The 12,290-nt window shown below is 41.5% G+C and overlaps 1 protein-coding gene across 5 annotated transcripts; it reads right to left on the bottom strand.

The window, feature by feature from the left end:
• Positions 1 to 3,863: 3,863 nt before the first annotated feature.
• Positions 3,864 to 11,481, bottom strand: ANKRD34B (ankyrin repeat domain 34B). 5 transcript variants are annotated; one of them, XM_080574054.1, is made up of 3 exons: positions 11,258 to 11,481; positions 7,461 to 7,577; positions 3,864 to 7,105 (listed from the first exon to the last, which is right to left on the bottom strand). In XM_080574054.1, the coding sequence occupies exon 3, from the start codon at positions 6,289 to 6,291 to the stop codon at positions 4,744 to 4,746; it is 1,548 nt and encodes a 515-aa protein (XP_080430180.1). In that variant the 5' UTR covers positions 6,292 to 7,105; positions 7,461 to 7,577; positions 11,258 to 11,481; the 3' UTR covers positions 3,864 to 4,743. The 5 variants fall into 5 exon arrangements, with proteins under 5 accessions (XP_080430180.1, XP_080430179.1, XP_080430176.1 ...); XM_080574053.1 differs by having other exon boundaries at positions 7,461 to 11,086; positions 11,258 to 11,480; XM_080574050.1 differs by having other exon boundaries at positions 3,864 to 6,337; positions 6,973 to 7,105; positions 7,461 to 11,478.
• Positions 11,482 to 12,290: the final 809 nt, after the last annotated feature.

The following is a 12,290-nucleotide window of genomic DNA, read 5'->3' as shown; positions in this document are numbered from 1 at the left end:
CCTAGTCAACGTCCTCAGGTTTTGATGTCTATTTTGTGTAAATATAAACAAACAAGCATATGTTTTGTTTGTATAAAATGCTAAAACCAAGGATATTCCTAGGAGATGTGCTGTCTTTCAGCTACAGACATCGTCCAGGCAGACCCCTTTCTCAGATAACCTGTATACTTTGAAGAACAGGAATATTGGATGTTAAAGATTTTAAAATGAGGTTAATTTCTCTGAGGGACTGTAAGACCTGCCATCTTTTTTAAAAGGATTTATAGCTGGGGAATTTTATCAGAGCAATTAGTCATAAAAATTGGCATTTTATCCCTTTTACTTTAGAAAAAGCGTTTTCATAAGATGTCTCCATATCAAAACCGATCTTTTTGAAGGTATTGCGGTGCCAGTAAAACTTTGAACTTGAAGGAGAAAATACTATGCTGGCAAACAGTGGGAAATATTTTACAACAAGTATTCTTCCTTCTAACTCCGAGTTTTAAATTGAAAGTGAAAAAAGCTTGTACCTCTTATGAGAACAGTTTGAATGTTTTTGGTAGGATCATTACTTGTGACTAACATTAACCTTTCTGTAGCAAGCCTTGTTCTTGTTACATGAATAAAATAGTAAACTAATGGAGTAATGGTTTACTAATAAAAGAATCCATTTTATTATAAATATCGGGTTTTAGAAAAAAGGTAGCTGGAAAGTTGATCAGTTGTATTACATGACATGCAGTAAGATGAAAGTCTTACTAAGGACCGATGAGGAAAAAAGACTGAACTTTAATGACTTTTAGTTTACTGTTTTTCTTGTGTAGCTGCATGAAACGCTCTTGGAAGAGTTTCATTATTTTTCATAATTGTAAAAAGACAAAAAGCAAGTGGGAACAATTCCTCCAAATGACTTTCTCCTTATTGTGAAAACAAACAAAAAGAGCAGGAAAGGATATTTTCAAAGCTGTACTTCAAACACGCTACCTTAAATACAACTTTGAACACTGTTTTGTTTTGTTTTTGTAGTATTTTCATGTTGTGACTTACTGTTCTTGTATTTAATGAACCAAACTAAAATACAGAAGTTTTTAGATGACCACTATTTTTGTGAGGCCACCAGTATTTATCTAGAAGATACTTTGTACGGTTTCACAGTATTTTCCAGACAAAATTGAAACCAAAGATAAAAAAGATTTTTTCACCTTTCTAGGTTCTTAGATGGTCTGCAAAAATATTATCACAGAGGTTCAAAACCAATAATCTTATAGCTAGTGTATATTCCTGAAAGCTGTAATTTGCATTGACAGGAATACTTACAGAGGTATCACTTCCATTTTTTAAAATAGTTTAGTATAGGACTGTTTAAGAATTTATACCATTAATCTTTTTAGAAGTTAGAGTGGATGAGCTTCACTGATTTTTTGCTGTCAAGTGTGTGAAATAAGCCATTCCCCGTGGCGTGGGAAGCAATGGTTCTTGAAGGAAAACTGGAAAGGAAGAAGTTTCAGCTTGTGATGTTTTCTTTATTGAGATACATAAAGAACACCTGAAAGGTCTTTTGTTGTTTTTAAACTTCTAAGCTTTGGGGGGAATGGGGAATTTAACATTAGAAATCAGGTCTTGTTTCCCATTCTTTGCTTAAGAGACTTTAAGGACAACTGGAAAACAACTAGGATTAAGACTTCAAAAATGGCCGAAGTGTATCCTCACTGAAACTAAACATTAAAAAAAGCTACTGATAGAGGCTCTCTCACACATTGCTTTGTACAAATTCAGCTATGCTTGATTAAATCTAATTAATAGTTCCAGTTTTCCAGTATAGAGACATCCTGAGAAACACTTAAAAGTGGGTACCTTTGATAGTGACTCAGCCGCTCCTAAATGGCGAATAAATGGATGCCTATTTCCATGTTCTTTGAATGGAGGAAAAAAATAACTTTTATTTATGCATCAGAACAAAAGCAATTAAACATGACTGGAATGCTTTTCCATCTAAGGCCACTTGTAACATTGCTGCAACAATAAACACTGATGTTAACTTTTCACATTACTTCTGCATTAAAGTTAGGCACAAAATACTGGCAACATGACAAAAAGACTTCACTCCTCAAGACATTTAGCATTTCCTTCCGTCATCTGAGTAACTTGTAAAAATTACTATCTCTACACATATTATAACACTGACACAGCAGAAATCAGGTTTCTAACAAGTTTTACACGTAATCCTTGTATCTACCATGTACATGCTAAGGTTGATCCAATAGCATCTGCTGAAGTACCATGCTGTTTTTCAGACTGAACCTGAAAGGAACCAAAGGCTCCTCCAGTTTCACCACGTCCTCCAGCAGCCAGTAGCTGTTACTAAGCGAAGTGTAACTTCTCAGGTTTGAATGTTTAGCTATGCAAACTCACCTGGGTTTTAGTGGTTTTATTTTTTTATTTTTTTGCGGGGGGTGTTTTTTGTTTGTTGGTTGGTTGGTTGGTTTGTTGTTGGTGGTGTTTTGTTTGTCTGAAACCCAGAGAACACTTGTTGCTTATGTGCAGAGACTAGGGTTGGCCATACAGTCCATGAATGAGCAAGTCTTCCAATAGATGGAAAGTCCTTCTCTAACTAACTAACCAATGAATAAATAAGTAAATTTTAAAATACCCCAGTTGCCATCAAATTTCTGTGACTTGAAGTGGTTACTCCTGATGGGTAAGAAACTAAAAAAGTGTGACAATCATAACTGATTAAGTAAAATGTGGTAGGATTGTGCAGTTACTCTGGGGCTCCTCTGCTGTCACCAGTGCTATGCATCCCAGGTTAGCAGAGCTGGAGGGGAAGGACAGTAAAGGACATGATGACTTTCAAGACCTGTATTTTGTGTAGTAGAATTAATTTTGACAATAGCGATACAGATTTGCATGTTTGCTTATTCCCTAGAATCTAGATGTATGAAGGGTTTGGTGTTGCAAAATTGATTTTTTTAAATTTGTATTTTCAGACCAGCACTTTACATACAGTGATGTAAGAGCAGAGCTATAATCCATGCTTCCTTCTTCAAAATAAGTACATTATGAACTTTAGGACATTTTTATATTTTCACATCCAAAGGTTCTTACAGAGACAATATATTTATCATCTTACTTGAAATTGTCTTATACTAAGAACAAAACTAAACAACATTACAGTTACTTATTAGGCAACATCATAGACCAGGTGAATTTTGACTGAAGTGGCAAGAAGGCAGATAACACCCGCTGACTATTTTCAGAAAAGAGTATGTCATTTCATTACACAGAAATTCACATTATACAGACACCAATACTATATATATATATGTTTACCTATATAGGTAAATTTTGGCAAAACAGAGCACATTAAATATTTCTCAACCTTTAGAAGACAAGCTATAAAATACTACATGTGATACCAGAAACCAAGCTTCTACAGAATATGCACAAATACAAGGTAGACTTTTGGAACCACAAAACTCTAGATGGGAAGGAAAAACACGCTTTAGATAGAGATACTTAAAAACAGAGATATATACAATACCTTGAAGGCAAAAGTATGTTTCTGGTTTGCAACAAATTCAGGCTTTTGCTTCAAATTAGGTAAAATAAGGACTTTGAACGCCCAGGCAAGTATCCAAGCTGCTGGGCAGATTTATTTAGGAATGTCTGAGCAGCAAGACAGAGCTTGTCCCAGGCATGGGTGTGCGACCATAAGCACAGACCAAGACAAAATCTGTCTCCGACCATCTGTATCCTGTCTTGAAAAGACACCTAGACCTGTGGCTGGGTAGAAGGATGGTGTGTGTGTTCTGGAGATCAGGTTGTTGAGAGTCTGGAACTGCAGAAAGTAACAGAACCCAGTTCTGACAGAGACTCTGCCTCCCCCCCCCCCCCCCCCCCCCCTTTTTTTTTAAATGAGCAAATTCCAGCACTCAAGTAGCTTGATACACCCAAACTGATTGACATGCCTATCTGAGGCTGCAAGCAGGGAAGCAGGGGTTGGTCATTTTACACCAGATGAGAGAGAACCTCTTCATGGCTCCGTGCAGGATCGCTGCCACATGTCATGCGCTGAAGTCCAGCTCTCAGGATCAGAGCTGCTGACTCCTGGTGGGCAGCAAGGCACCTCCAATGGGCTCCCAGTCTTTGGAATTTCATGTGTGAAGCTACATATGCAACAGTACTCTGTGAGATTTTTTCTTAGTCTTTGTATTGCCTGTTAACATGCAGTGAAGCCACTGGAGCCAGAAGATGCTGCTGGCAGACACTTGTCCATGCTCGTGACACTGTCAGTGTCTGGGGTCTGTGGATACTGCACAGCTTGGCCACAGCCACGCTTTAATGTCCAGCATCACAGCCAAATGCTTCAAGTTCCCAAAATTCACTTGTACAACATTTCTGGGTGGAGAAAGAGTCTATGTATTTGGGGAAACCTTGCAGGGATAGTATTTCTAACCCAAAAATGAGAACTGCAGTGCCTAACATCCTTTGTAGATTCAACCTGTTGTGGGTAAGGTTTCAATGCTGAAGTTGAAAATATTATGAAAACAATATAATAAATACTCTTCCATTTACAGAAAACAGCATCACTTAGTTAGACAGGTAGTTACGCCTATCTTTTTATGCAGTATCTAAGATATTTAACTCACTCCAAGACAGAAAGCCTTATGTTGCAGACCTGCTATCTTTTCAGGAGTGTAACAGTTAAATAGTTAGGCAAGTATGTACATGTTGTAAGGATTTTATAAACCTTCATTTCTCCTGTTAAAAATTCAGTAATTGCCTTATCTGTTCAGTTTGTAATGACTGCCTCCTTAGTAGCATTTTTGTACTTTTGGTCTCCCTAGAGGAAGCAGCTACTGCTGGTAGTAACTGTTTTTGCCCATAAGAAATCACCCCAGAAACCTTATTTAGGAAACTAATATCTGAAACTGGGGGGTGTGGATTCATATTCAGTGGTGGAAGAAAACCTGGTCTTGTCTGAGCAAAGTGATCCAATAGTAAAGCCCCTGAACCCCGTCTTTCTAGAACAGTCTGATTTCTTCTGCTCAGGGGAAGAGGAGGCATGCTCTCAAATAATTCTCTAGAACTTGGTAACAAAGAGTGAGATGCAGAGGTGATCTTTTTCTTTCCTATCACTGACTTAATGTCTTCTGCAGCAGCAGGACGCAGACTAGTAGTTAACTGAGAATCAGAGCTGTAATGATTTGCTCCTAAATTTCTTTTCTGGATAATACTGCTCAGGTCTGAAATGAAGCTGATCTGTCCTAAACTGGAATCCTCACCCACAGGAATCCCACTGGGGAAAAGCTTCTCTTCACCATAAAGAGTCTGAGAGTTTAACTCATCATATGACGATTTCTTCAATTCAGTTTGATCAGTAGCTTTCAGTAAATGAGCAGCGTCTTTTATGTCAATACTTTGGTGTCTGGTAATGAACCTCTTTGATAAGGCAAGGCCATTGATTTTAAAAGAGAGCTCTTCTGGAGTTACATCCTGAATCTCTCCATGTAAAGAGGCAATTTTACTCTGGTGAAACAGCGGAGAGCTCTTTATCCAAGGTTCAGAATGCAGCCGCTGCACTTGTGCCAGCTTGGAAACCGCATTTGTTGAACCGGAATTTCTCAGTGAAACTGACTTAGACGGGCTGTCTGTGCTTCTGGGATGGTCCAGACCCTTAAAGCTGAAGAGTGCACTTTTAGTTTCATTGTAGCTTGAAAGTGGGGGTGGAGATGTTTTCAGTTCTATTTCGGATGGGGATGTGCAGGCAGCTGGGGAACAATGCTCACTGAGGTCCACAGGAGACACGTTTAAGTATTGCTTTGTTGTTTGCCCTCCTGATGGAGACTTGTCTGTTGTGATTATGATTACCTCCTTTCCTCTCGCTTTGCAGGCATTGAGAAGAACTTCCAGGGTCTCTTTGTCTTCAGAGTTTATTGCGTACACCAGCGCAGAGCTGTTAGAGTGATCTTGTAGGCCTGGGTCAGCTCCGCTTTTCAGTAGCAGAGAGACCACCTCAGGCCCTGCTTTTTCTAAACAAGCATGCATCAAGGCTGTCTTTCCAGACTTGTCCTGTATGTTTGGATCTGCCTTGTTTTCCAGTAGATATTTAACCATCTTTGCCTTGCAGACACTCTGGGCATCCACATGTTTCGTCTTACAAGCAATCATTAACGGGGTTTCACCTCTGTGGTTGCTTTCGTTGATGTAGGCCCCACCTTCCAGTAACAGCCTGGTGAGGCGCAATCGGCTCTGGTAGACAGCTCTGATCAGGGAATTCCCATCTGTCGGCAGCTCCACGGTCTCATTCATGGCACTTGTCTCTCAATTACACCTTCCTAGCTGCTGAAAAGAACACCTGGTGCTCAAAGAAGACAAGGAGGCCAAAAAAGGACAAAAAACGGGGGAGGGGGGAGGTGTCAGCTTTTTGAATTGCTCCTGTAAACTCACCACTACTCTGTGACAAGAGGGAAGATAAGGAGGAAAATAAAAAGGTAGTCTTGCCTCCTAAACTTCTAGAAATGCGCTAAATACTTTAAACAATATTTAGCTACACTTAAAATATTTATGGATGCTTAATACACAGCTGTCACTTTTTATTTTTCAGACTGCTCTTGCTTCTGTCACAGCCTGACAAACAAGCTGCAAAAAAAGTCGAATTCTCCACACTGTGATGGCTTTATACTTACTATACCCAAGTGGCCCTGCTGCAGTTGTACCGCTCCCAATTTGCATCCATGGAAGCAAGAACTGAATGAGCCCTGCAGCACATTTTTCACTGATATGAGTTACTGTGTCACACTCACTTTTTCTTTCTCATAAAATGACAGTGCTAAACGTCTAGAAATTAGTGAGGAAAAACAAATTCCAAGGTATAACAAATAAAAGCACAAGCACTCTTTGTTTGTTTATCTAAGAAGTAACCGTTAAATGGTTGGAAGATAAATATTAATGTCTTTTATAAAAGTGGTAACATTTGGGGAAGCACGCTACCTTCCTTATGCTGATTCAAAAACATACTAGTTTGAGTGAAACGGCATAAATGAAGTGATGCAGGGGCTATTGCATTTGTCACGAGGATCAGTAGGCTGAGAGGTGTCCACTGCCTGGGCACAAAGTATCAGCTCTAAAAGAAAAGAAGTATTTGACAGCATCAAAGAAAATCTGAAGGTTTCACTTGAAAAAATTATGAGCTCAATGTGATGTAAATAATGAAAGGTCTTGTATGAATATACACCCACATACATGAAAACAAACAAAAAAAATGCTGTTATTTATGTCATTGTTTACCTATGTGGAGGGAAGATCTTCAGAGCCAAAATAAAAATCAGTATTTAACAATGGGCAGAGCACTATAACATCAAGACAGGAATACACATGGACATGAAAACTACATGTTTATTTACAAGGTATTACTAGAGAAATAAAAAATGTTAATTGGCTTAACTGCAAAGGAAATGAACGTATGCACTGTTATTTACCATTGAAAGCACTAGTAATATTTTGCTGAATAACTGAAAAGAAGCAACTTCATTCTGGTTTTCTTCAATATTGGAGTTTTACTTTTATTTCCAAAATCAGTATCAACGTAGTTTGTTCTAAAAGTCCAATAAACAAAAAAAGTTAATTGAAGTACATACACATGAGACTTTTATCTCATATTCCCCCCACCATGCAGTTTCACTCCACAGCAACATGCTCCACAGGCAGAGGTGCGCTTGTTCAGCTGTGGTTTGTCAGCCACAATGAGAACAGTTAGCTCAGGTTCTTCACACTTATGTGTTCATAAAATACTCAACTATTATTGATATAGTCATTAGTTGTTGATGTGGTGTAATAAAGGTCATATGCAGCAAGTATTTTAATAAGATACCACAAAATATTTGGAATTTCAGGGGAAAAAAATATACACAAACGCATGTGATGAAGCACTTTAAGCTTGACGGCATTCATTAATTTCTCGGCTCATGGCCGACACAAAGACTGATCATTATCTGCATATGACCAAAATCCTATCCTGAGAAATTAAGGGGGACCAAAGAGGGCCAGAACATCTCTGTCCATTCTCAGGGGAGAAGACGCCCCACTACTGATCACTGGTGAGAATGGGGACACCATTGTGGTACTATCAACTTTTTTTTTTTTTTTTTTTTTACATTTTTATTGATAAAACACTTTTTAAAGTAATTGCACTCAAATTACTTTAAGGATTCATTCTATTATACTGGAAGTACATGATTCAGTATTGTCTATCTCAGCTTTTGTTGATGTGCAAATTACTATTATGCAATGTACATTTTTGACATGTAAAACATTCAAGATTATTATTAAGTCTTTTTTATAAAAGTATCTGATAAATTGGTGCACTTAGGTGTCCAGAAACAAATTAAACAGAAATCACTTTTAGATAGCACACATGCTGGAATTCTGATGTGCTCTCCCTTATTTTTTTACATATCTGTAAGTCATTGAAAATTTTACATTTCTTTCATGTTTATCTAAGACTTTTCTGATACCTACCTGCTTGTGTTACCTAAGTAATGGTATGTAGCACTTATAGAAGTCTTTTCATCTGTAGAAATTCTTCTAAGGTGACTGGTCAATGCTAAGCCAAAAATGAGACTGTTTTTCTGATATCTGACCAAATATCACCACCTGCTTAAATGTGCTCTCTCCATAGGCTTTACCTTGACTATTAATGTAAGAGGCATTAGAGTAAGAATAGCCTAAACCAATAGAATTTCAATGTTCGGAGTAGGTTTTGTACTTGGAAGACCCTGTTTTGCCATAGCCCTTCTGCGGGGTCATTTAAAGCTCAATTTCTAAGCACCTTTTAACATCTTCAATAAACTGAGATCTGCAGAAGCTAGAAAAAGCATCCAAGCCTCATTTTCCCATCCACACTTACACAGAATTGCTGTTAGAAAAACTGCAAAACAGACTGTGAGGTGCTTACATCCTGTTATGATGGGATGGTGCAAGTACCTAAATACAGACAGGATGCAGAACGTAGCATTGGAAGGAAAAAATCATTCGTAAGAGACTACTTCTACCACCACCACCCCACTCCTGCTGTAAAGTAGGTAACTACACATACGTAGACATATGCACACCCAGACAAAAACTGATCAAGATTCATCTTTAAGCATCTCTTGACTTCACGGTGAGGAAGATACGACTACAAGTCAGGCAGCATATGTTCCCAGGACATTGTATGAACCTGGTCTGGGGAAAGCCCAAAACAATGAAAAGAAACTGTTACAGATTTGTAAGCGGAACAATATAAAGCAGAATACATTCTTGAATGCTAGGTGAAATAACTATGACTTCACCTGGAGAACCCATCCATTGCAGGATAATGTGCTCAGACCTGTGTCACCCCAAAATTGCCACTGTGGGAACAAAATGCAGCTGGACTTCTCTAAGACCCGGAGTGACACTGGCTCAACGGAAATGCATGTGCCCCACCTGGACAGGGTACACCCCGCTCCAAACAAACAAACAAAACAACCCACCCACCCACAACTCTTACAACTAGTTAAGTAGTTGAAGTGAAAGAAGACCATTCAAGCAAACTCCTGAAAATATTTACTTACTTGATAATCTATCACAGATTGATGCTAAACAAATTGGGACTATACATTCCTCAATCTTAATTATCTGTGATGCCAGGAACAACTGCATATGTTACCGAGATCTCAGGAGTGACACAGCTGCTTGTCAGCTGTGGAGATAACCTTGTGCCAAGCTGGCTGTTCAATGAATGATGAACTGTGCGACCTAGAACAGCAAATCACAGGCTAGTCTGTCAGATTATTCACAAATTCCTGGTGTTATTGTGCAAATCGTATTCCAGGAACACTCCTTCTGTCTGGAAAGATTAATTTTATTTTCAAAGAGCAAAGTTGTCCTGGAGACTGTTCTGAGATGAAGTAGCACAAAGCACCTTTCAGAATGAAAATCGATTCTCAAAAGCAATGATGGTTTGTACCCAAGGAGTGGCGAGGCAGTATTGTGGATTTGTCTTGGGTCCTATCCCAAGGCCTGGCTGGCAGATATAAAGCGATGATAACCTAAAGCCCTATTCTGATAAAGGTGTTGCTGCCTTCAGAGTGGGAAAAGCCACTAAAACTTTTAAGTTTTAGCACTTTTTTTTCCTGTACGCCTTGCTTACTGGATTTGAAAGCAGCACTTAATTACTAGGAGAAACTCTGACAGTGTTTTGTTACAGGTAACAACGGAAATAATCACAAAGTTAAGGGGAGAAAAGGCTCAATGTTGAAACAAATACACAAACATTTTCACTAAGCAAAGGAGTGCTACGAAACAAGGCTATTGCAAGGTATTCCTTCTTTTTTTCCAAAGTTAAAGCCAAATTTTCTCAGTGTGCCACAGCACTCAGAATCACACATGTGCTCTCTCAGTAGTCTTCAGTGCATCGAAAATCATTCCAGTAAAAGGAAGGCATCAATCCTCCTCTCTGGAAAAGATGGGCTTAGACAATGAAAGAGCATAAACCTATATTTGTGATTCTCATACCCATCCTAACTTTGTAAATTCTCTTGGTCAGCATAACAAGCACTCTGATTTCCTGCATCGTGTTGTAAAGACGCTGAGAATTTATCACTGGTGGAAGTTACTTTTGGTTGAAAAATCACCACTGTGACACATCCACCCCCCTCCCTGAGCGCCACCGGGGTTGCCAGGACCAAGTCCGCCCGGTTTCAGGACCCCAGCCTGTACCGTGCAACTTGTCACAGCCATGAGAAGTCCCACAGTCTCCGCACTTCTGCTGCTTGCCAGCTAGCCGAAGGGCGACCAGGATCTCCTCGCCGCTCTTCTCGCTTTCAGTCTTCAGCGTGCGCACTTCCCAGGAGATTCTGGAGGGGTCCAGCCAGCACTTTTTCCCTGCCACCATGCCTGTCGCCTTCCCAAGCGCTATGTCTCACTCTGAGGCGCTTTTTCTGCGGTCCCGTCACCGTCAGAAAGCGGCTGCAGCCCGGCGGAGAGCACGGGAGGACAGACCAAAGTTTCCTCGGGGGGTCTGCACGACGTTGCACGCCCTGCCTCGAAACCTACCGGCTCTAAGGCTTCTCCCGAGGGAGACCTAGAAGGAAAAAAACCTGGCGGACGAGCAACTTCTCCGCAGAGCCGGCAGGGAGAGCGCACCTGTAAGGGGAGGCTACGGCAGAAAGCACGCTGGAAGCTCCCGTCAAGAGCCGGCCGGGAGGGACCGCGGCGCTGGAGAAGAGCCCCCCCGGCCCCACTCCCTCGTTACCTGCCCCCGCCGCCGCTCCTCGGGCGGGCCCCCAGCGCCGTCCCAGCCGGGGCCGGGTCGCACGAAGGCGCAGAGCCGAGAGATAAAAAAAATGCGGGTCCCGCCCGCCTTATAAACCGGCTGGCTGCGGGCAGAAAGCCCCGCGGGCACGGCGCAGGGCGGAGCGAGCTCCCTGCCGCGGAGCTGCCGGCCCTGCCCAGCCCGGCCCAGCCCGGCCCGGCTTGGCCCGGCCCGGCCCGGCCCGGCCCGGCCCGGCCCGGCCCGGTCCGGTCTCCTCATGGCGATGGCTTCCCTCCCTCCCTCCCTCCATCCCTCTCTCCTCCCCTCTCTCCTCAGCCCCACACCCTCTGCCAAGCGGCCTGCCCCACGGCACAGGGCACCTCGCCATGCCCGGGACCCCCCGACCCCACCACAGCGCAGGCTGGTGAAGAACATGGCCGCCATTCCTGGTGGTGGAGAGAGCGGCGGGATGCGTTCAGCTGTGGTTACCCATCTCTTCACGTGCAAAGAGAAGAAACAACCCGCCACAGACCCTTCGCCGGCTTGCCGTTTACTACTGCCCAGGGACGTGAATTGGTTGGTGTTTAATTTGACAGATGACCTGTTGTTGGCTGCCCATGGCTAGCTTCCAAAATGAGCTCAAGGGACAACCTTCAGCCAGCCCACCTACGGCTATACCCAGATACTGATGGAAACAGCCACAGCTTTTGACGCCAAAAGGGATCTGCATTTTGAACATTTTATAAGTCTGTCCCTAGAGTACCATTAAGCAAAAATGATCACCTAGAGATGAAAAAGAAGTGGAGAAATTTGTCTGAGATCTTTTTCATTGCAGCCTGAAGAGATTCTTCCTTTGAGTGTACTCAACTTTGACTCTGCAATAATCACCAGCTACTTCAATTGGCAAAACTGCCAAAAGAAAAAGGGGTTTGGGTGCTATTTGTTTGTAGGAGGTCTAAGAGTTTTGTGATTTCATAAATTGCCTTAGTTCTCTCACACAGCTTCTTCAATATTAAGCAAGCCTAAATCCAAC

The sequence above is a fragment of the Anser brachyrhynchus genome (genome assembly GCF_964034855.1).
Source record: "Anser brachyrhynchus genome assembly, chromosome: Z".
Lineage (NCBI taxonomy): Eukaryota > Metazoa > Chordata > Aves > Anseriformes > Anatidae > Anser > Anser brachyrhynchus.
This window is presented reverse-complemented; position numbering and strand designations above follow the sequence as displayed.

Coding starts and splice junctions, on each gene's coding strand:
- ANKRD34B (XM_080574054.1), bottom strand. CDS start 6,291: ATGAATGAGACCGTGGAGCTGCCGACAGATGGGAATTCCCTGATCAGA.